The sequence below is a fragment of the Saccopteryx bilineata genome, chromosome X (assembly GCF_036850765.1).
Source record: "Saccopteryx bilineata isolate mSacBil1 chromosome X, mSacBil1_pri_phased_curated, whole genome shotgun sequence".
NCBI lineage: Eukaryota > Metazoa > Chordata > Mammalia > Chiroptera > Emballonuridae > Saccopteryx > Saccopteryx bilineata.
Genome location: NC_089502.1, coordinates 100084471 through 100109398, shown reverse-complemented (window position 1 = coordinate 100109398; position 24928 = coordinate 100084471). Strand labels below are relative to the sequence as shown.

At 47.2% G+C, this 24928-nt stretch overlaps 1 protein-coding gene across 2 annotated transcripts; it reads right to left on the bottom strand.

Annotated features, from left to right (window-relative positions):
* Nucleotides 1-228: 228 nt before the first annotated feature.
* On the bottom strand, nt 229-18532 carry PPP1R3F (protein phosphatase 1 regulatory subunit 3F). 2 transcript variants are annotated; one of them, XM_066249628.1, is made up of 4 exons: nt 8465-8555; nt 7677-7732; nt 6367-6446; nt 229-2553 (listed from the first exon to the last, which is right to left on the bottom strand). In XM_066249628.1, exons 2-4 carry the CDS (start codon nt 7708-7710, stop codon nt 1261-1263), a joined length of 1407 nt encoding a protein of 468 aa, XP_066105725.1. In that variant the 5' UTR covers nt 7711-7732; nt 8465-8555; the 3' UTR covers nt 229-1260. The 2 variants fall into 2 exon arrangements, with proteins under 2 accessions (XP_066105725.1, XP_066105724.1); XM_066249627.1 differs by lacking the exon at nt 8465-8555 and adding an exon at nt 17505-18532 and having other exon boundaries at nt 230-2553.
* Nucleotides 18533-24928: the final 6396 nt, after the last annotated feature.

Here is a 24928-nt window from a genome sequence, read left to right as displayed (position 1 = left end):
ATGGATCAAATAAGATGAGGTATGAGACTGGACCATTGGGATAACAACCAGTGACCTCAGCACTTTTTATGAAGTGGTTAAGCAAAAAATCTGATTGCAGATGTTTCAGAAAAGCACTGGAGTCCTGGAGGAAAATAACTGAAGAAAGTTAGTATAAAGTTTTGCTGTGAAGGAAAGTAAATAAATATATAGTGTTCATTTTGCTATGCAGAGTTTTTATTTTGCATGTAGTAAATATATCTATCCTTTCTTTCAGTGCTTCTGGGTTTCCTGTTTTGTTAGAAATGCAATTTCTGTGGACAGCAACTCTGGTATGAATTTTTCACAGCACACTAACGCCTCTGTCCTTTCTGTGGCCTTCCCAATCTTCTGGGCAGAAGGGTCTCCGTGCTGGTGTCTAAGGCTGTTTTTTTGTTGGTAGTTTTTTTATTTTTTTAAAGTAACTTCAAAGTCTTGCGCTGATTCACAAGCAATATCCCCACATCCACAGCTGACCACATCCACCACTTTAACCACATGTGTGACAGCAAACCCTCATGTGGCTGTTACTCTTTTTCCCTCCCTGACAGAAGGTGGAAATGACCAAACGACCTGCCCCCCAGAAACCACCAGACCACATGTATCACAACAATAAGGTAAAGCAACACAGATCCTCAAGGACATATTGAGGACACATTGAGCAGCAGGCATGACCACGTCCCACACCCCAAGTCCCACGTCCCACTGTGGCCCTCCCATATGACCAGCCTGCACGCTCATTCCCAAACAGGAGAAGACTGCACAGCAAGACACATCATTTCTCATAGAGCTCTATTGTGGCATATAATAATAGGTACTCTATATAAATTAAATTAAAAATAAAGCTCCAGCAGGTTGCACAGGTTGGCTGTTAATAAATATATCTCTGGATAATTGTGCCCCAAGACCAGCTCACGACCACTCTCCCTCGTCCAGAGAATTATACAAAAATAAATACGGGCTCGGGGTTGGGGGGGGAGACATGCCCAGTTCCATTCTGAAAGGTCTCATTCCCACTATCCACCCGTCCCCTGCTGCTCTCCACTGTTCCCTGCACAGGAACCCTGTGCTGTCGGGAGAGCTCAGGGATGGGGAGGCCTCTCTCCAGTCGAGTATTCTCAGAAGCAAAGGAGCCCCTCACTGTATAGGTCCACATCCCATCTGAACTCTGGGGGTGGTGCAGGGGCTGCTCCCCAGACCCCAGAGAGAGGGACACGTTGTTGCTGGTCCCACAAGCAGCTCCTATGAGAACCAGGCCAGAGAGAGGCACAGTGCAAGCACCAGGAGGGACATACCACTGTTCAGAGCCACAGGTACCACCACCAGACCAGCCAGGACCCCCAGAGTCTGGGTCAAGGGCCCCCAGAGTTGGGGAGGCAAAACACACACACATTCTGCAGGGGCTGCTAGGGTGGGAGACCTCTTTGTGGACTCAAGGCTTAGGCCTGAACACTCTTCATCCTTTGAAATCACATGGGGCCTAACCAGGCTGGGACAGACTTCAGCCCCCGAGGTATCAAGATGGGTGAGGCTTGGTCCCTGCAGGACAGGGGCTGCTGGCTCCTTGCCAGATATAGGAATCAAGCTGTCTGCCCACTTAGTAGTAAACTCCGTCTGGGATTCTGTCCCTCCCAGGAACCCAGTCACCCCAGATATCACCCTGTTCGTGTGCAAAGAGTCAGTGTCCTTGCACGTCTCCTTCTCTGGAGCTGTAGTGAACTGACCCTCTCTACCTAAAACCACAGGGCTGTCACGTCCTGAGCCCTCGGCCCATGGGAGCCACACATCTCCTATAGTGGCTGCCAAAGAATGGACCCCAGAGAGGATTTCCGGAGGCGACTCCTTGGGGGTGCCCCCTTCTGGGCTGGAGGGTATCATGGAGAGCCCCTCTTCACCCTCCCCCTCCTCATCAGGGTCCTCAGTGTCCTTGATGAGCTCCACACCACGCCCCAGCCGGGCATAGTGCAGTGTGATCTCCTCCGCCAGGGCACTGTTCAGGGCCCGCTCAGGGCCAGGCCACTTCAAGATCAGGTCGCGGTCCGTGAGTATGCCCAGGGGATGGCTGGGGGATACCCCCCCATCTGTGGAGCCCTCCCCACCACTTCCTGCCCCACCTGCAGCCACAGCGGCCCGCAAACGGCTCAAGTGGGACAGGTAGAGCTGCTCCAGCTCCTGGTCAATGGTGTCCTCGCCAAGCAGCTCCTCCAACCCACTCATGACCGCCAAACCCCCAGGGGGCTCGTCCATAATAGCCCCGACCATGGGGTCCTTTCGGCCCCTTCCGTTCTCGCTCGACACTTCCCACGCAGCCTCCACCTGTTGCTGACTAGGATTCAGGAGAGGCCCAGCTGCCCCCTCACTTGCATCAGGCCCCGAGGCCTGGTCCCTGGGGGAGCCACCCAGGCCACAGAGAAAGGAGGAGGGGTAGATCCTGATGGTCGGTGTCTGGGGGAGCTCTGTGAAAGCCGCAGGCAGGCTGCTTCTGGGGACGTCACCTTCCTCTGATGGTTTGCCAGTCACTGTAACTTCAGAAACCTGGGAGAGAAAGGAAAGAAAATGAAGTAGAGCAGGGGATGGAACAAGCAGACAGTAAGAACTGGTAACAGCCCATATCCAGCCCCATAGGTGCTTCCAAATAAAAACTCCTTAAAGAGTCGTCTATATAATTCTCTAAATTCCAAAGACTGCCATCTATATTAAAATGACAAAATTAGATAGAGTAAAAGGGGGCTTTCTCCAAATGTTAAAGCTGAGGTTCATGATTATAAGTAAATACTGTTGATTGGCCTCCAAAACATATCCAGAACTTCAATATAAATTTATGTATATTTTTCTTTTAAAAAAATTATTCCCTGCCTGACTGGTGGTGGCACAGTGGATAGATCATCAATCTGGGATGCTTAAGGACCCAGGTTCAAAACTCTGAGGTTGCCAGCTTGAGTGCAGGCTCGCCAGCTGGAGCCCCCTGGTCAAGGCACATATGAGAAGCAATCAATGAACAATTAAAGTGACACAACTACGAGCTGGTGCTTCTCATCTCTCTCCTCACTCTATCTCTCCCTTCCTGTCTGTCTCTCTAAAATATATATATATATTTCCTAGCTCTGTCTTTTTTTAAATTTATGCATTTTTTTAGAGAGGAGACAGAATGAGAGAGAGAGAGAAAGAGAGAGAGAGAGAGAGAGAGAGAGAGAGAGGAGAGAGAGAGAGAGAGAGAGAGAGAGAGAGAGAGAGAAGCAGCAGGGAGCATCAACTGTCATATGTGCCTTGACCAGACAAGTGCAGGGTTTTGAACCAGTGACCTCAGTGTTTCCAGGCTGACGCCTTATTCACTGTGCCACCACAGGTCAGGCATAGCTCTGTCTTTTGTCAAGGCCAAGAAACAGTAGCAAATCTAGTAGCAAAAAACAAACTTAGTGCCATATCTAAATACCATTCTCCACTAAAAGGAATAAATGGCTGTTTCTAGGTTTGGGGTGAGTAAAATACCAGATGAGTCTGGGACATACTGCCATAGCACAAGGTGAAGAAATGCTCAAAGACTGATGAGTATGGGTCAAAAGGACTCTGGAGCCAATCTAAATAAGCTTCCACTGGCCAGAGGCAGTTTAATTTAAACATCAAAAAAATAGGGATAATGGATTGAAACTCCTCAAATATGTTTAAAATTCATGAGTTAAGAATGATATACCAAAACCAAAAATCCTTTATTTGGTCACGTTTCAAGAAGTTGATTTCTTCTGAAAACTGATAAATAAAAAGGGGAAAAGTGAGTGTTTATACAGCTTTTCTATATAAACTATATACCTTCAAGATATACACTGTCAAGGTAGGCAGACAGTTGATGTGGGAAAGTTTTTCTGTAGAGAAGAATTCCAGCTAATAAACAAAGTGGGAATAAGAGAATTAAACAGAATCAATTCTAGTTAAGTTAATTTAATAATAATAGGGTATAGCTAATAAATTAATGTAATAAAATTAATAGTCTAATAAATTAATAGTGGATTAGAATTAATAAATTAATAAAAAATTGAGTAAGAAATGTGTTTCCACACGGATGCAATCAGCCATATCCAGACTGTGGAAAACTCTACAGGACAAATAAGGTTTCTTGAACAAAATATGAGAAAAGTGAGGGAGATTTAAAAATTTAAAACAACACATCAATCCATCAACCAAATGCAATGTGTTGACTTTGTTTGGATCCTAAAATACTTATGAGATAAGAAAATTTGAACACTGACCAGACATTTGATAATACTAAGGAATTATTGTTAATTTTCTAAAGTGGGATGATGGCACTGTGTTTTTTAAGAGTTATTAATTTAATGAGATACAAACTGAAGTCTTTATGGATAGGATTATGTCTGGATTTTTCCCAAAATAATTCCATAGAGAATGAGAGAGGGGATGGATGGGGGATAAACAAATAGGAATGACCTGACCAGGTGGTGACGCAGTGGATAGAGCGTTGGACTGGGATGCAGAAGTCCCAGGTTCGAGACCCCGAGGTCGCCAGCTTGAGCAAGGGCTCATCTGGTTTGAGCAAAAGCTCATCAGCTTGGACTCAAGGTCGCTGGCTCAAGCAAGGGGTTACTCAGTCTGCTGAAGGCCCATGGTTAAGGCACATACGAGAAAGCAATCAATGAACAACTAAGATGTTGCAATAAAAAACTGATGATTGATGCTTCTCATCATCTCTCTCTGCTCCCGTCTGTCTGTCCCTATCTATTCCTCTGACTCTCTCTTTCTGTAAAATAAATAAATAAATAAATAAATAAATAAATAAATAAATAAATAAATGTTTAAAAGAACAAATAGGAATAAGCATGTGTTGAAATTTGTTAAAGCTGGGTGATGGGCATATGTCGGTTCATTATACTAGTCTCTTTACTTCTACCTATAATTGAATGTTTTTGTAATAAAAAGTTAACACACACACATTAGCAAACATCTGAATCTCTCTACGTTGCTGCCAGCACCAGCACTGCTACCTGGACTGCTGTAGTAGCCTCCTCCTCATAGTCCCCCTGCCTCTGCCCCCACCCCTACAGTTCAGTTCCCTCACAGCCAGAGGGAGCCTACTAAATCTTACGTCAGATCTTGGCCGCTCTCAGCTCATCCCTCTCACGGCTCCTTTGTCAGAGTAGAAGCCTGAGTCTTTCCCATGGGCCACCAGGCACGGTACAGTCTGTCCCTACCATCTCTCAAATGTCATCTCCTCCCCTCACTCACTGCTCCACGCTGTTCCTCACACACATTAGTCATGGCCCTGCTCCAGGACTTTGCACTTGGCTGGGATGTTCTTTCCCTAGTTGTCCACGTGGCTCACTCTCTCACCTTTTTCAGATCTTTGCTCAAATTTCATTTACCACTAAGGCAGGGGTCGGGAACCTTTTTGGCTGAGAGAGACATGAATGCCTCATATTTTAAAATGTAATTCTGTGAGAGCCATACAACAACCCGTGTACGTTATGCATTATCCAATAAAAATTTGGTGTTGTCCCGGAGGACAGCTGTGATTGGCTCCAGCCGCCCGCAACCATGAACATGAGCGGTAGGAAATGAATGGATTGTAATACATGAGAATGTTTTATATTTTTAACGTTATTTTTTTTATTAAAGATTTTTCAGCAAGCCAGATGCAGCCATCAAAAGAGCCACATCTGACTCGCGAGCCATAGGTTCCCCACCCCTGCACTAAGGCCTTCCCTAGCCACTCTAAAATCTAAAGTTGCATCTGACTGATGGTGCACAGTGGATAGAGCATCAACCTCGGACGCTGAGGTCCCAGGTTCAAAAACCCTGAGGTCTCCAGCTTGAGAGCAGGCTCACCAGCCTGAGCACGGGGTCTCTGGCTTGAGCGTGGAACAACAACATGATCCCATGGTCACTGGCTTGAGCAAGGGGTCACTGACTCAGCTAGAGCCCCCCCCCCTCCCACCACCCTGGTCAAGGCACATAGCAGAAACAATTAATGAACAACCAAAGTGTTGCAACTAGGAGTTGATGCTTCTCATCTTTCCCCCTCCCTCTCTTCTCTCCCTCTCCCGCAAAAAAATTTTTAAAATTAAAATATAAAGTAGCAAATTTGTCCTCCCCACTTCTTTCTCTCTTCTTTCTCTCCCTAAGTGTGCTTTGCACAGTGCAAGCATTCAGTAAATATTAGCTAAGTTAATGAATGAGATTAAGATAAGCTCAGATAAATAACTGCATTCTACTCCTCCAGCATCAGGTACTGATTTGGGGGAATCTCCCTCCAACCTAGGATGGACCCAGAGCAAGTCAGCCCCCATCACCCAGCCTCCCATTGGGCCATCAATCCAGAGGCTTCCGGAGCCTGTTTACCTGAAGTGTCATCTGTGGCCACGGACGGAGAGGGGTGGGGGCCACCAAGGGACCCACTGACTCCTGGACATCAAGACACTCTGTGGGAGAGAAGGGTAGTGTTGGGAGTGAGGCAGGTGTACATACAGGCCTGGTTTTGGTTAAGAAAATCTGTTCTAGAGGGGTTGCGGGGTAATATTGAGTGGGACACTTGAAACCATGTCAATACAATTAAAAATAATTTTTTAAAAAGAATAAAGAGCCCAACCTGTGTTGGCACAGTGGATAAAGCATTGACCTGGAATGCTGAGGTCACTAGTTCAAAACTCTGGGCTTGCCAGGTCAAGGCACATATGGGAGTTAATGCTTCCTGCTCCTCTCCTCTTCTCTCTCTCTCTCTCTCTCTCTCTCTCTCTCTCCCTCCTCCCACCTCTCTTAAATGAATGAAGTATTTTATTTTTTTTTTTGTATTTTTCTGAAGTTGGAAATGGGGAGGCAGTCAGACAGACTCCCGCATGTGCCCGACCGGGATCCACTCGGCACACCCACCAGGGGGCGATGCTCTGCCCACCAGGGGGCGATGCTCTGCCCCTCCGGGGCGTCGCTCTGTCACAACCAGAGCCACTCTAGTGCCTGGGGCAGAGGCCAAGGAGCCATACCCAGCGCCCGGCCATCTTTTGCTCCAATGGAGCCTTGGCTGTGGGAGGGTAAGAGAGAGACAGAGAGGAAGGAGAGGGGGAGGGGTGGAGAAGCAAATGGGCGCCTCTCCTGTGTACCCTGGCCGGGAATCTGGGACTTCCACATGCCAGGCCGACGCTCTACCACTGAGCCAACCGGCCAGGGCCTGAATGAAGTATTTTAAAAGTTAAAAGAAAATCTGTTCTATACCCTGTCCAGAGCATCATCCCAAAACATCAAGGTTATGGGTTTGATCTCCAGTCAGGGCACATACAGGAAGCAACCAATGAATGCACAACAAAGTGTGACAACAAAATGAATGCTTCTCTCCCCCCCCCCCAACCAATTAAAAAAAATATATTTAAGCCCTGGCGGGATGGCTCCATTAGAGCACCTTCCCTATGTGCAGTGGTTCCCGGTTCGATCCCCAGTCAGAGCACATGCAGGAGTGGATCGATGTTTCTCTCAAATCAATCAATATATTATTTTAATTTTTAAAAAATTCTGTTCTAACCAATAGGCAGTTTTTCCTTGGAAGCTTTCTGTGACAATCTAAGGCAGAGGTGCCTCTTCACTTGTATAGAAAGGAAAGGAGGAGGAAGAAAGAAATGGTAAATATAAGGTGAAACTCCTATCACCTGCCAATTGCTTACCCACAGCAGGAGTGTTATCATCAGTGCCCTTCATCCTCAGGTCTTCCTCATTAGGCCTGTGGGGGAGAGGAGAGAGCACATGGATCTGATCCCCTGAGATCTGATCTACCAGCAACTTGTAAGCCTCTGCGATGGCCCACCCTCACCTGATAGCTGCTGTTTTCTCTTCTGTTGCCTCCTTCTATTCCCTGACTATAACAGTCCTACAGACTCATAAAACATTTACAAAATACAATAAATAGTGACATATTAGGCAGAGGCAGTCACCATTATCATTTTCGAAAATTTCATTCCAGATACTCTATGAAAGCACTTGGATTCTGCAGATACAATTTCACAGCTGACTTTGTCCATTTAACAATAGGAAGTGCCATTATACACCTCTGTGTACATTTGAAATAGCTGCTTACTACTCCTATCACATGGGCTCACCATAAGGTACGTAAACAGTCCCATCCTATTGAGGAGCTAGGTTGCTTCCTCCATTTTACTCTCACAAAGCAGGCTTAAGAGGAAATGGTTGGGTATCGTTTTATGAACAACTCAGATCATTTCTTTAGGATATCTTCCTGGCTATGGAGGAACCCATCTTTTCCAAGAAAGGGCAGGTGAGGACTGTGTGGCACAGGAAGCTGCAAAAGGGAGAAAGTGACTAGGGAATGGGAAAGAAGACAGCAGAAAATGAAGTCACCTGGGGCAACAGAGGCCTGAGTCCCACTGTCAACCCTGCGCCCATCCCCACATCAGCCTAGCAAGGCACCTAACCACCCTGAGCCTCACCCCCTCACCTTAAAAGAGCACAGGGGATTCAGGATGTGCACACCAAGCACAGGGCATTCAAGATAAATGAGGACATCAAGCCAGACACCAGGACCCGGAACAGAGCAGGGGCTGAATCAACCGCAGATAATTGTTCATCTTGGTCCTCCTTCCTAAGAGCTGAGTGGCATAAGCCAGGTGTATTTTATCCAGTCCTTGCCAAGGGGTGGGGTCACATGGATCATGGGGAAATCACTATTCTCATTCTCACAAATGAGTATCAAATGTCTGCAGATTAGGGCAGTGAGGGAAGCATTAGCTAAAACATGTGCAGAGATCTGACAAGAGCTGAGGCAATTGCTCAGACCTTTCGCTTCCTAGCGGTAACTTGATGATGTTGACATTTCTGAAAATGGTTGTAATTTTTTGAAAACACGTAATGAATTACCTTTACAAAAACAGAATAGCACTAGCTGACCCAAATACAGTAGTTACTATGGTGTTAGGCACTGTGATAAATGTTGCACATATACTATTAATTAAATCCTCACTGGAACCCTATGAGATAGGTACTTTTAATCCTCTGAAGTAAGCAGTATTACTACCATCCTACAGCTGATAAAATGGAAGCTCAGTAAATGGTTGAAGGTCAGCAGTGAGGATCAAAACCTAGGCTGGCCTTCCAGCTCCTAAATCTGCTCTCAACCAACAAACTGCTGCTACCTGGATGGGGAGACGGGTTTTACCCCAACCCTATCTCCAATCCTGTCCAGGAGTAGATTGAGGGAAGCAGCAATAACAGACAAGATCCCTACCTTCTTCTTTATTCAGGCTTTTCTTTAGACTTTTTGCCCACATTTTCATTCCCAGCTTTCCTGCCTTCATGGGACATGTAGCTAGGAAACTACCCAACACATAAGTGGCTGCAAGAACTACTTTTTATTAGCACCCTCGGTGAAGAAACTTGAACTATACACATGGGTGCAGAGTTTGGAAACTCCGGAAGGAACTGTCTTTCTCCATGAACTAGGGCTCATGTGTCCCACCAGAGATCTTTGGCTGAGACTACTACAGGGCCTGGAGTGGGTGATGCCAGAAGCCCACTGCCTGTGGGCTTATCAATCCCTGCCTGTCATGGATAAGAAAGGGGACTTTGGAGCAAAAACATATCAGCTTGGTCCTGCACCAGTCCCCTCAGTGGTTCTAAAATCCAGATCTTTGGATTTGTGACCCGACATGACTTATACTTATTTTGCTAGTATAGTCCTTCATTAAGGAAAATGTCATCTTCCTAGCATCTTCCAAAGCAAGCCTCTTCAAGAAGATCCACAAACATCTGACATGTGGTGAGGCAGTAGAGCATCAACCTGGAACATTGAACTCACAAGTTCAAAACCCTGGGCTTGTCAGGTCAAGGCACAAATGACAAGCAATGAACAACTAAAATAAAGCAACTAGAAGTTGGTATTTCTCACTCCCCCATCCCCTTTCTCTGTAAAATCAATAAAAAACATTTTTTAAAAGACACACAAACAGACGGACTCACTTCCAGGGGCAGGACTAGTCAAGCTGTCCCCTGCCATTTGGCCCAGAGCTGACGTACAAAACCACCAGGCTTCTAAAAGCCACTCCAGAGTCCTAGATGTATGTGAGAGAGAAGGGCGGAGCGGGGAACAGGAAGATTCAAGACACAGCCAATCAGCAGGAAAAGAACTCCAGTTCAGATGAAGGAGAAAAAAATACAAAACAAATCCTTCAGCCCCCAGACAAGGAGCTCCATAGACAGAGTGTAAGAAGAGGGGCAAAAATCTGGTCAAGCAATTCAGCCAGCCCCAAGATCCAAACTGAGGCTCAAGGAGCAGTGTCTCGACCTTCACTAACTACACGCCAAACTGATAACACCCAAAGAGGGCTCCATTTTGAAGACAGTGTTTCTGTAACTTACAGGCGGTGGTGCAGTGAAGAGTATTGGCCTGAAATGCAGTGGACCCAGGTTCAAAATGCTGAGGTCCCAGCTTGAGCGTAGGATCGCTGGCTTGAGCGTGATATCATAGACATGACTCCATGGTCACTGGCTTGAGCACAAAGGTGGCTGGCTGGCATGAAGCCCAATGTCACTGGTTTGATCACTCTGCTATAGTCCCCCAGTCAAGGCACATATGAGAAAGCAATCAATGAACAACTAGGTTGCTGCAATGAAGAATTGATGCTTCTCATCTCTCTCCTTTCCTGCCTGTCCGTCCCTGTCTGTCCCTCTCCCTCTCCACTAAAATTAAAAAAAAAAAAGACTGTTAAGTTTAAAAACTAAATAAATAAAAGGAAAACCTAAATATCCTTGAACTGTCTTTTATAGTAAACATTTGAGGGCAGCTATGACTTCAATCTAAAGGATGATAAGACAAATGGAGTACGAATGTAGACTGACTCACTGATCAGTAACAGAGAAGAGGTGTTCTTAGAAAAATGGAGAGAAAAGAGATTAAGAACAAAACTGTACCTCCAGTGTGCTAATTTTCGAGAAGGAAACCTGCTTTTTTGGCACCAGCCCCACAAATGCCACATGGTTATCTCCTCAGGGGCAATGAGCAACAGTGGGCTGGAACACACAGGCCTAGGGACATCTTGGACATGCATCCTTTGTTTGCTGGCAAGAACTAGTCAACAGTGCAGCCTAGAAGGGGCCTGCACACCAGTCTCCTGGGCATGAAAATTCTCACCATCCCCAGGAAACTCAATGGCCGCTGACCTCATATGGCACCGAGAAACCAGGGGGGTTAGATTTCAGAAAGAAGTGCCATCATCCCAGCCTCGGCCAGCCAAGACAAAATGAAAAAGTAAATCTTCAGAGTGAGCAAGCAGATAAAGGCTTACAACCCCCACAGGAAAGAGCAAAGCAGACTTTCAGTCATCACTGCCATCACCACCACCCAAGTCCTCCGTGAGCCCTCACAACACTTATGTTTCCAAAGAACTTGGCCACCCCGAAGCAGATCATGCACTGAAACCCAAAGGAGAGCTCAGCAGGCGCCCAGCTCTCGTGTAGTCAACCTAAAGAGAAGGCTACTGAGGAGGGTGGAGACAGGTGGCTTCAGAATTCAGAAACCTGCCCTGTGATACTCAGAATCCCGGTTACCCTGAGCCATCTGCTTTCTGAAAAACACAGGGTTGGAAAGAGGCTGTGAAAGCCAAGTTATGGGAGCACTGCCCTGTCTCTCCTAGCTAGTCTCTCAGTGTCGACGCTGTGATTTCGGGGCAATCCAACAGGGTGGAGGTAAGAGTTTCTTGTGCTATCAGCTTCTTTTAGAGCAGTAACTTCATTCATTTGGCAGTGGCCCGCAGTAAGAAATACATTGTACATCATAATCCAGCACACCCCATGCATGTGTACATATAAATGCATACCTGTAATTGAGAGACAACACTTACCTTTATTATTATGTTGTGATGCACTGATTATTTCCTATGCTATGTGTTTGTTGGAGTCCAATAAATTGATTTAACATCTCAACAAAGGGGCAGGACATGTAATTTTGAATCAACCCAGCTCTGCCACATACCAGCTGTGTGACCTGGAGCAAGTTACTGAACGTCTTTATGCCTCAGTTTCTTCATCTGTGAAGGGGGAATGGAATTACCTACCTCAGAGAGCTGGAGTGAGGAAATATGGGGAAACGGCCTGTAAAGTGTTTGACAGTAATCTCCTCCACTTTCCCACCAAGGGAAACTGAGGCTCTGAAAAGGAAAAGTAACTTGGCCAGCATTGCCCAGCTGGTAAGACACGTCACCTAACCTGATACAGCAGTTAAAAACTGGGGCACTAGAGCAGGACGTCCCCAGCACAAATCCCAGGTCTGCCACTTTTGTAGCATGTAGCCTCAGGCCCATGTCCCTAACTATGATACCTTACCAGTTTTCTGTGGAATAAAAAAGGATTGCTTTCACATTAAGTCTTCACTCTCCAGACAACCAAGATGACCCCTAGCCCATCCAGTTTCAACTTTGATTGTTCTGGTTTCCCCTAAGGCTGCCAACTCGGTAATAGGTTGGGTTTCCATCCATTCAGCTACAGATGCACCTAAAAAGTCATTGAGACCTTACTGTGCATCCGCCCAGTGACAGATCCTGGAGACACAATGGTAAGCAAACCCGACTAGGAAGCTTATAATTTACTGTAAAGGAAGGCATCAAAAAAAAATACTCACACTCATTCTTTCAACAAACATTTATTGAGCACCTGTTAAGTGCCAGGCACCATGGCAGGCCCTGAAGGAATACAGAGGTGAATAAAAGTGGACCATGTCCCTACCCCTCATGGAGTTTACAGTCTAGCAGGGCAGAGAAGGTCATCCAATAATCCCCTAATAAAGGTCTAACTACAAACTGAGGTCAGTGCCTTCAGAAAAGGAAAGAAGTCCTAGAACAAAGGGACCCTGGGCCAGACTACAGGTCAGAGCTTAGGATGCTTACAAGGAAAACAAGGGAGGGGAAGGGGATTGAGAAGCTGCTCAGAACACTGCGTGGAGAGTGAGGAGTTTGAGGCATCTTTGGGACACCATCTAAATGGAGACACCGAGTTTGAATATATGAGGGCAAAAAGGGGAGGAGGGACAAGGAGAAAAACAAGGGCCGGGGAGTTAGAAGGGAAAGCAGCAGAGTGCGGTCCCAAGGCAAGCGAAGAACGCGTTTTAAGTAGAAGTGCTCAATCGCTTCAAGAAGAAAACCAAAACCCCACCTATGGAATCTGACAGATGTAGTGGGCCAAAGCAAGTGTAAGCAACTCTTTAGAGCAGGGGCAGCAATGAAGGAAGGATGATTAGGTGCTGGCCAGGAGCAGCGTGAACAGAGGTGGGATCAAAGGACAGATTTTTAAGACAGTAGCTGGCATGTATAAAGGCTGATATAGGATCAGGTGAGGAGAGCAAAGAAAAAGCTACAGGGAGAAAAAGGGAAACCGATTATGTCCAGTTCTGGAGAAAATGACAGAAAATGGAACCCAGAGTATGAGTGGAGGACATGGCCTGAGGGAAGGAAGGACCCCTCCTCCCCTGTAACACGAACAGAGAAATCAGTGTGCAGGATGAGGGCTGCAAGTCATGGGGAATTCCATTCTTATGGCTTGTTTGGTTTTTTGAAGCAGAAAGTGAAGTCAGGAGGTAAAGAACATTTGAAAGAATCACATCAGGGAGACAAGAATGGATCAGAAAAATAGGACTGCCAGGCAGAGGGGAAAATGATCCTGAATTTGTGATGATACTCCTCTGCTCTACTACATGGCATTCTCTAACGGGGTTTACCTGCTTGACTGATGGGCACTATGTAAAGACCAGGGCCTGAAGAGATTGGAATGGACAGACTTCCCAGAGGAAGCACTCTTTAGAACTAAAGGATCAAAACGAGGAGAATGCAAGGGGCACAGGACCAACATTCCCAGTGATGAAACAGCAGGGCAAAGGCCCTGAGGCAGGAAGAGGCAAGGCACCTTGGAAAGACCATGGTGATCGGAGCTAAGAAGGCAGAGGATGGTATGAAGTGAGGCTAGTAGCCATGGAGGCCAGATTTGGGGAGAGGGCAGGGGGTACATGACGTCCATGCTGAGGCTTTCTTGGTCTTTGTTTTTAAGAGAGTCAGGACACCTCCTAAAGATGTTAAACCAAGGCAGACCACAAGGGCTCCTCCCACACCAGCCCTGGGACTTTGAACTCTGGGAATCTCAGTTTACTCAGCCAGGAAAAAGGGATAAAACAGTCTCTCACCAGGAATACTAAGAGGATTAGATGACACTTGGTATGCAAATAGCCAAGTGCCTAGACCTCTGCCAGGTCTCAAATGACAAGCCCTCTGTACCTGTCACTTTCCACCCAGATCTACCACAAGCCCTCTGACACCTCAGTAGCAGTTTGTATCTTTTCCCGTTTGAACCTAGCACTGTGCCCAGCACATAGTAGGCCCTCAATAAATGCTTGCTGACGGATCATCTCTAAACCTAAGGGATGATGCCTGGTCTAGCAACTCAGGGGATGCAGCCATTTTGGTTTCTGAGCTGTATCCCAATGGCTACTTTTGACTTCTCCCATGCTTCTACCTGATGTGGCTGCACCCAGTGCACGATATGCCTGCAGCCAACACTTTGTGAATGGGAAGATCTCTACAACAGGGCTCCAGCAGGTTAAGGCTATCTCCTAAGATCCTCCACCATTTCCCAAGAAGGCTGGGTCTCAGGAGGTAATTGTTCTTTAACGGTGCTCCAAGTCATCCGCAGCACACAGATTTTCAAACAATAATAAGTTGAAATGTACTCGCCAAGAAAGCCACCAACCTACAAAGAAAATCTTATCGCTGATCTTGCAATGAGCACCAACCGTCCCTTTGCAAGAGCTGAGATCAAAAGATAAAGAAGCTATCAAAAAGCCATCTGCCCACTTAAAATAATATCATAAGTCATGTTAGGAACCACAGACCTGGGGCCAGATACCAAAACAATTGTCTAAACGGGCTGCTTCATTTCTCCTTAAAACCACCCATGTATTTTAAAAGAAAAACACCCTCTCCACCCACCTTGGCCCTGCAAGCTTTTGACTTCTGTTCCCTTGCTTTCACACTCTACATGACCAAACTCCGTTACCCAAACTGTTGCGTCTTACAGACTGGTCTCCCACAACAGCCGCTGGGATGACGACTTAGGAAAAGGTGAGTCTGAGAAACTGGAACAGCTCAGTATCTTGGCTCTGGGTGATGATTACACAAGGACATCGATATGTAAAAATCCACTGAGCCCTACAATTAAGATCAGTACACTTAAAGCAGCAATTCATCAATAAAAAAAAAAAAGAAAGAAAAAGAAAGAGCAAAGTATAACATGCTGGGAACACCAGGAGCAAAAGGCAGAATTTGTCCTGAATCCTATCAGGCCTTCAAGAGGGGCTATTTAAAAAAAATGCCCCTAGCATCTCCTCCCTGGTCCTATCACTTACTAGCTGAATGAAGTTGAATGAGCTGGCTTACCTCTCTGAGCTACCTTTCCCCCCTCTATTAAATGAGCACAATAATAGCACCAAAAGCACACAGCATGCATAGCAGGACTCAGGACAGAACGGACTCAAAGCTCTTAGCACCAATATCAGTACATGCCAGCCACTGTTATCTTTTGCAGCTACCACCATGCTTCAGTTACCTTGCCCATGTTTGCTGTGTCCAATCCAACCACACAAAGTAACCGTCATTCCCCTTTAGCAGATGAGAACATTGAGGCAAGGCCACACAGCTGGTGATAGGCAGAGCAGAGTTTGGGAAAAGAATCCAAGAAACTGTATGTGTGATTCCCTAAGTACTAATACTAGCTAACACCTATATGGCACTACTGTGAGCCAGGCTAAGTTCTGAGTGCTTTTTACTTGTCTCCTGTGAAGTAGGTATTATAATTGTATGTTTTACAGATGAGAGTACTGAGGCACAATGCAGCCGGCCAAGGTTACAAGGCCAATGTAGATGGCACATCTGGGATTTGAACTCAGGCACCGATGCTAGAATCCACATTAACACTGCAAGGAAAGCCATGCTGCCTGTACCCCTTAGACTAAGGCTCAGGTTACTATGGGGCTCACAGGATCAGTAAGTGGGTGCTTCCCTCCTTGCTTAAGTACCCAGGCACATCTGCCCACCAACTGAGCTAAACCGTTCTGAACCACTCATAACTTAAGGACTTGCCAGGACCACAAATATCTTGGTGCAGCAATATATACAAGGTCCAAAAAGCACTTTCCCATTCCCATTCTTCTCTCCACCAGGGAAATGTATAGATTTCCCATGTGTGCATGGAGAATCTACTTATCCCAGGCTAGACTAAAGTGATCCCCCCCAAATTAAGCCTATCTGCCACCCTTGAAGAACTCAGAGCTTGCCCTAGCCAGATAGCTCAGTTGGTTAGTATGTTGTTCCAATATGCCAGGTTGCCTATTCAGTCCTGGTCAGGCACATACAAGAATCAACCAATGAATGCATAAGTAAGTGGAACAACAAATCGATGTTTCTCTCCCTCTTAAAAAAAAAAAACAGAACTCAGAGAAAACCTAGGAGAATCTTGTTTCAGGGCTTCCTGGGGTTAACTGGTTCTTTCTCCCAGGCCCTGAATAGTCACAGTTAGTATGGCAAGAACAAAGGACAAAAGCATCAAGTCCAGGCCCATCTGATTCTGGCTCTTCCAGAGCCAATGCTTCTCTGAGAGAGCATGGACTCAGCCACTCACCTCCGCAGGAGGTCTCAGACTGGATTAGAGCATAACAGTAAAGAGAGTGCACAGGCTTCAAGGTTAGTCATGGCCAAAACAGAAAGGCCAGGTGCCATCACTTCCTAAACAAGTTTCTCTCTGGATATCTGGTTTCCTGCTCTGTCGAATGGGGATCAGATTCCCTGCCTCCCAAATGGAAAGGCCCCTGGTCCACTCTACCATGTCACTGCAGTTCTCTCCACTCCATCACACTGCCTATCATTCACACCAAGTGCATTCCCACCTCAGGACCTTTGCACTTGCTGCCTAGAACATCTTTGCTCCCATGTGTGCATAACTGCTCCTCTCTATCATTCAGGGCTCAGTTTAAGTGGCACATTCTCAAAAAATCCTCCACTTCCTTTTCTACAGACTCTCTCCCTCCATCTTTGTGCACAATTCTTATCATCATCCTGGGCTGATTCTCAAAGGCCCTCCCTGAACACCCTCTCTAAAACAGCTATTCCCTCCCAAACTTTCTCCCTTTACTCAATTTTACTTTCCTCTCAGCAGCTAACCTTATCCCTGTCTCTTATCTACTTGTTTTTTCCAGCTGTCTCCCATTGAAGCCTATATGATCCTTGAGGGCAGGAAAGATGTCTGTCTTGTCCAGGGCTTTACAGTGGAATTCAATAAGTGAACAAAATCCCAGTAATATTTGGCCTCCATTACTCTTTGACTAACTGACTGAATGCACCCTCTTTTCTGTCCTGGAGAGGAGGCCTGAAGGGTTCCTGGATCAGGATGCTTGTCCTCCATCCTAGACACAGCCCTGCCTTGGCGGAGGTGGCGCTGGCAGACATTACCTGCGCCTCACCGGCTTCATGCAGCTCTTCAGCTGCCTGGCCTCAGCCTCCACGGGACCCTGGGACTCAGGCTGTGGCTCCAGCTGCGGCACCTGCTGCTGCTGGGGCAGCCCTTCAGCATCAGTGGGTGTGGGAGCGGGAGCGATCCGGAGCAGGACTGTGTAGTTGCGGCCGTTGTTGTTGGCCCAGAAAGTGCCCTCGGGGGTCTCATAGCGCACCACGAAGTCCAGGCGCGCCCCATCGCCCGCGCCCTCAGCAAAGGGCAGCTGGAAGGCAAAGCGGTCGGTGCGGCCGCCGTCGTCGGGCGAGGAGGACACCTGGCCAGAGACCAGGCCAAGGCCTGGATCCAGGATGGGATCTCTTGTTCCTGGTCCTCCCGCTCCTGCCCCCGGCGGGTTGCGCGGGACATAGCGCGCTGGGTGGTCGCAGAAGGAAGCCCAGCCGTCGTGTGAGGCCCGCACGTGCACCGCCTTCTCGAAAGAGCGGTTCAGCACGCGCACCAACCCGCGCAGCACCGGCGGGCGCCCCCCAGGCACCCACACCCCGGCACCCCCAGGGACCGCTCCGGGAGGCGGCAGCAGCGCCTCCAGCTCCACCATGACGCGCCCCAAGCGCTCCAGACGGCCCGGTGCAGGCGGCAGAGAAAATGTGGGCACCAAGTAAAAACCCCCGCCAGCGGGGACGGGGCACAGCGGTGAGGGCTCAAGGCAAGCTTCCTCTTCCTCCTCCCCTTCATCCCCATCCTCGCCATCGTCGTCCTCATCAGCCCCGCCGCCGTCGCCATCTTGCCCGGCCACCGCCGCCATCTTGCCCGCCCCGGGCCCACCCCATGGCCGGTAGCGGCGCAGCTGCGCCAGCGGCAGCCCCAGGGCCTCGTCGGCGAACAGCACCCTCCGCGGGGCCGCCGCTGCCTCGACAGAGGTGCGGGGCTCGCCCGCGGCCGGCGAGGGAGGCGCAGGAGGCCGCAGCGGGGGCTCCACAGGGGCCGTACGCGCCATATCGGCGGCGGCGGCGGCACCGACGGCACCGGCGGCGGGACCAGCGAGGGCAGGGCCTGAAGGGGCGGGCAGCCAATGGGAAAGCTCACACACGGTGGGCTCCGGCTCACGGGGCCGTAGGCGGTGAGATGAAGACAGGTGTATCAGACAGCCAATAGGAAGCCGCGCGTGGGTGACGTAGGCGGCAGGAGAAGCACGCAACCAATAGGGATGCCCGAGAGTGGGTGGTGTAGGAGGCAGAATGATCAGTGAATCAATGGGGAGGCTTGAATGGGGTGGTGTAGGCGCTGAGATGGAGAGTAGAAACACTAATGGGGAAGTATAGATGAGCAATATTGACATCTGGGCGGCGGGGAAAATGAAATGTGTACAAGCGATGGGGGTAGCAGGCAGCGAACAGAGGCCCGAAAAGTAGAAGATCCCAGGGTTGCGTAGGTAGGTAGTGGGATGGAAGCTAGAGACAGTGAACAGCCAATGGGGAGCCGCGCGCTGGTGGCGTAGAGAAAGGGTGAAGATAATAGCTTCAGCGAGTCAATGGGGAGTCTTGTGAGCGTGCACGTAGCCTTCAAGGGGCGGTACCAGGGTGGATCTAGCCAATATAGATGCAAGAAGGAAACTGAGAGACAGTGTGTATGCTTCGGGGGCGGGACTGGAGGGGTAGAGCCAATGAGAGTGAGCGATGAAGGCGGTAGCAAGGAAAAGAGTTGGCAGATAGCCAATGGGAGAGCTAGAGGTAAGTGAAACAGAGTAGTAGAGGGACGTGGAGGCGAGAGGTGAAAGAGAGGAGCCAACTGGAGCATTGTAGGTTGTGTGAAAGAGGAGGTGAAGAGCCAGTAAGAAAGCCAGAGGAGAGGAAGATGCGTAGGCAGTCTGGGCTTGTGTGTGTGTGTTGTGTGTGCGGGTGGGGGTGTCAGAATGCCTCTGGTGAATGCATTTACCCTTCTTCCTAACACTCCGTAATTCCCCATTGCCCCCAGCTCTGAATTTTCAGAATCCCTGAAGACTTAGACTGAGCACTAGTGTGAGATTGAAGGAAGCAAAAAAGACTCTACTGTCCAGTTACTGGATCTTCTCTGCCCATCTCCAAGCCTTTGCAAGAATGCCCCTGATTGTCATCCTCAGCCTTCACCAGGACTTGGCACCATTACGAATGAATAACCATAGGAGAAATTGAACTTACTGGAAGATTATCTTTTTATAACCAGCTACGCCAAGAGTTGATTGGGCATGTTGGTAGACACTAACATAATCACAAATCCAAGCCCTGTCTTTTTTGCCTGATTCAGCTCTCCACACCCCACAGTGACCTCGCCTCCTTTTTTCTTTTTTTCTTCTTTGAGAAAGAGAGGCAGGAGAAAGATAGTAACTTGGAGCTACACCTGTATGTGCCCAGACCCGGGAATCGAACCAGCAACCTCTGCACCCCAGACAAGCTCAGTTGGTTAAGAGCATCACCCTGAAACAGCAAGGTTGCGGGTTGGATCCCCAGTCCAGGCACACAAGAGAAGCAACCAATGTATGCACCACTGAGTGGAACAACAAGCAAATGCTTCCCTTCCCCCTCTCCTCTCTCTCCCTTTCTCTCTGTCTCTAAAATAAATAAATAAGCCCTGGACCTATAGCTTGGTTGGTTGGAGCGTCATCTCCTTTCTTTTCTTTTAATTTTTATTAATTTTAATGGGGTGACATTAATAAATTAGGGTACATATATTCAAAGAAAACATGTCCAGGTAATCTTGTCATTCAATTCTGTTGCATACCCATCACCCAAAGTCAGATTGTCCTCCATCACCTTCTATCTAGTTTTCTTTGTGCCCCTCCCCCTCCCCCTCCCCCTCTCCCTCCTTCCCTCCCCCCCTTACCACCACACTCTTGTCCATGTCTCTTGGTCTCGTTTTTATGTCCCACCAATGTATGGAATCATGCAGTTCTTGTTTTTTTTCTGATTTACTTATTTTACTCTGTATAATGTTATCAAGATCCCACCATTTTGCTGTAAATGATCCGATGTCATCATTTCTTATGGCTGAATAGTATACCATAGTGTATATGTGCCACATCTTCTTTATCCAGTCTTCTATTTTTTTTACAGTGATTAAGGCCTCTCACCTCCTTTCTATATGCCTCCATCTCTTCTGTTCCCTCTCCCAAGAGTACTGCTCCTTCTGCTTCATCTAGTCAACTCCTTTCACTCTCCCATTGAGGAACAAAAGGGAACCAAATTGTAGCTTTTGTCCATTGAATATATCCATTCATACATTTCCCTTCCATCCTGGGAGGATTTACTGAACACCTACTATATACAAGGTTTTGACTCACAACATGCCTAAGAGGAAGGTGGACCCCACAGCAGCCACATCCCTGCCTTCATGTCTTGGTGTTCAAGGATAATGGGTCAGGAAGGATTATATTCCACTGCAAGTTAACAGAAAAATCATGAAATAATGGGAGGTTAAATGCGATAGAACTTTTTTTTTTATCATCTAGAATTTCAAGCTGGTGAATAGTCTGGGAACTCCTTCTGGCCTACCCAGTTAGGACATCGTCTGTGTCTAAGTCTAACCCCCAAACTCTCACCCTTCAACAGATCCTATCATCTCTCCATTTACAGTATTTCCTAAATCCACCCTTTCCTCATGCACTCCACTGCCATCATCAGTCATCTGAAATATTGCAGTAGCCTCCCTCTCACTGGTCCCCCTGCGTCCACCCTCACTCCTACGGTCAATTCTACACACAGCAATCAGAGGGATCCTGTTAAGTTTCAAGACAGTCCATGTCTCTCATCTGCTCACTCAGAGTAAAGGTCAAAGACCTCACCATAGGCTATGAGCCCCTGCATTGATTAACAGCCCCCCTTGTCCCTGCTCTGACCTCATCTCCTACCCCTCTTCCTCTCATTCACACTACTCTAATCACACCAACCTCCTTACTAGACCTTGAGCAACTCAGGCACTCCCACATCAGGACCTTTGCACTGGCTGTGTCCTCTGGAATTATTCAGATGTCTACATGGCTTCCTCCCTCACTTCCTTCAAGTCTTTGTCAAAGCCCCCCTTTCTCGGGGATTTTAACCAACTTTTTGTTTAATCCTGCCCACTCTCCACCAGAAGCCTTCATATGAGAGGATATAGTCCAGTGCAAAGAAAGTGTGGTGAACTCTGCCCCTCTCTCCCTACCTGACCCCCAGCTCTTACTCTGCAAGGGTCCTGGCTCTCAGTAATGTATCACACCTGCCACACCCTGAGCCTTGTACAGATAGTCTCCTGAGACTCTTTGGGCCACCACTCTCACTCAGTTTTCCTTCTATTTCTCTGGCCACTTCTCTGACAGTAAGGGAGAGATGGTCTGGGAGGGCATAAGGGTGGGGGTTCAGCCCACACCTCTAACCCTAAAAGAGAAAAACAGCCCCTTCTCTTAGGAGGGACAGGACCTGGGGCAGGGAACAAAGCCTTGGCTTCTAGAACTAGCCTGGTTAATAGTTACACAGAAGGTGTAAGAAGTATTCAGACCCAAGTCCATGGGGAGCAAAGGGTCATTAACCTTGGGGACATCCCTAAAATTAGCTTCCCGGGACTCCTTGACAAACACACTCCTCCCCCCTATTGCTCCCAGCCATTTGCCACATCTGTTAAGCTTCTGCTGTACACAGGGTCCCTCCATATTTCAACCTGAAGACCTCATCCCACCTTGGTTCATGTCCTGGATGCCTAGCACACAGGCCATCTTGGGTCTCAGACGTGTCCCACCAACTCAGAAGCCTCAACCAGTGAAAGTTTTGTTTTGAACTAATGGTAGGGAAGGTTGGTTTCTTTTTTTTTTTTTTTTTAATTGTAGTTGGCTGACTTTTTTTAGATTTTGTTTTTCTATTCACCTTTTTTTTTCTTTTCTTTTTTTTTTATCTTCACAAAACCAGGCCATCAGATCCCCTCTGGGCTTTTCCAGAAAGGTGAGTGTGAGTTGAGGAAAGAGGCTCGCCTGTTTTTGAGGGCTTGGAAGGTGAGCAGAAAAGACACAAAGGGGTGAAGGGGTGGATTTTGGCCTCTAGGTTTGTACGATGTGAATAAAAAGCTGTTTCCAACTTCTCTTCCCCAGGCCTGAAACCAGTCTCACAGATGGGTTGGAGTGAACATTGGATGACAAAATCCCGGGCCATGCAGGGAGCCAGGGACTGGGAGTCTAAACCATGGCCTGTCAGGAGAAGCCCCCGGTGCTTGTCTCCCCTGTTGAACATTAGTTGAGGGGGTGCTCGCTGAGGTGAGGAAATTCTTGGACAACCTTAACCCCCCCCCTACCCGTAAGAACCTCTGAACCTCCCTGTCATTGCATCCTACAATTTAAAACCTGAGACTATTGGGCAAAAGGCAACTTAGGGGTTTCAAAACCTGGCATCAAGGAAAGCAGGACCCCCACTCACCAGCTCTGTGATCTGGGGCAAGTTTCTCAACTACTTTGCACCTCTGTTTTCTCCACCTGTATAACAGCCATGATGACAAGATGGACCTCAGTGGGCTTTAGTGAGGATTTCTGAGAAGTGTTCAGCACTGTGCCTGGCGCATGGAGAATTTGATATAAATGTCAGCTACAAGGATGTTGGCAGATATTTGGGATCCTAAAATTTTGAAAACTGGGATTTTTTTCAAGTAGAAAATTGCAAAGGCTGAGGGCCACGGAAGCATCAGATCATGGTGTCCCTGACTACAAAAAGGTTGGACTTCGTGAGGATGGATGCATTAATACTGGGGTCCTGGTCATGACTTTCCTTATAGGGTGGCCTCTGGGTCAAAGATCTCAGGCCCTAAGACATGATGAGACAAAACTTTTCTCCCTGTCCTCACTCAGTGATGCTCAGTGGATTCCGGAGCCAGTGATTCTCAGACTTTTCGATTCTGTGAATTGTGGGGGGTGGGAAGGACTCCCTTCTTTTTTCTCCATGAAGTAACTTCCATGCCCCTCACCCTCTGTGGGAAAATAGGTTGCAGGAGTGTCCTGAACTCCCTTTCCCTGGGCAATAAGAGTGGTCATGACCATATCAATTCTACCTAATGGAAAACTGAGGCCTAGAGCAGGGTAAAACCTCTGGAAACACATCCTTGCCATGAACCGGTGCAGCTAGTAATTCCAGGTCTTGAGTGGGAATGGCGCAGAATTAAGAAAATAAGCTTAAAGAGAAAAAGGATGGGCTTGGGAGGTCTCTTTGCAACGAAAGAATTCTCACAAGTGCAGAAAACCCCCACCATACAAAACATCTTAACTTCACAAAACAAAGGATAAAAAGAAACTTGCCTCCAATCTTTTCGAGGGACATGGGGGGTAAAACAAGCATAAACAATCCGGCACCACAGCTAACTTGAAGGTGTGGAAAAAAATAGCCTTTAGCAACTTCACAGAACCAGTGAGGTGGGGGGTTGGGCAGACTGTCAGCTTACTGCCAGTTCCCCACACCTCTGTCCCCCAAAAATCTAAACTGCAAAGACCCTGTTGGCTTTCAGTCTCCAATATATCCCCCTTTTCTATTTTTTAATTTTAATTCGTATGTTGTGATTTATATGTATTTGATTTTTTTTATGTTTTGATTTGGAGGCAGACTGGAAAAATATAAAATAAACATAAAATTAAAATAGCCAATGCTAACAGATATTAAAACAAGTGTCTTAATATAATGAAGAAATTAAAGCCTTTTAGATTATTAAGCAAATTCTTAGCTAATATAGTAGGATTTAAAATAGAATTTTTGCAGTTTTGAATGTCTTTAATATGTTAATGTAATTTTATCAAGTTTATGTTGACACCATCACTGCTTCACATTATTTGTAAATGTAATTCAACTTTAGTTTGAGAACTGTCCCAAGGAGCAGGAGTCATACATATTTAGTAAAAGTCTGTATGGCATTGGAATTATTATATTTCCACATTCTGTAGCTAGTGTTTAAGTTTTAATGACTTTTTTTTTAGTATATTAAGCTTTCATAATAGAAGTGGGCAAATTTTGGCTAGCTAAGAATAGAAACAAGGCTGATTTTGAAGACAGGAGGTGAAAAAAGAGACAGAGAGGCTTTTAATTTGGAGAGTAGGTCTTGGCCTAAAATAGGCATGGGGCATTGAGGTAGTAGGAGAAAAGAGTGCGTAAAGGAAACACCATGTATTAGACAAGGCAGTGGATTTGTGGCAAATGGGGAGGAAAATAAGACTGAACACCTATAATAGAGATTTTCAAGGGATGAGCAGAATTCAAATATTTGGGCAAGGCAGAGTAAGTGGCCCCCATGTCTATAAGAAATGAGATTGGCTTATTTGCTATTTGGATGGTTATTCTAGGCTTGTCCATGGTGATGTGAGATGGGGCTAATGGCCCTGGGCACCTACAGTCTTTAGTGGCAAGTCCCAGCAGGCTGGGAAAGGTTAGAAGTGGCTGGGGTAGGGCTG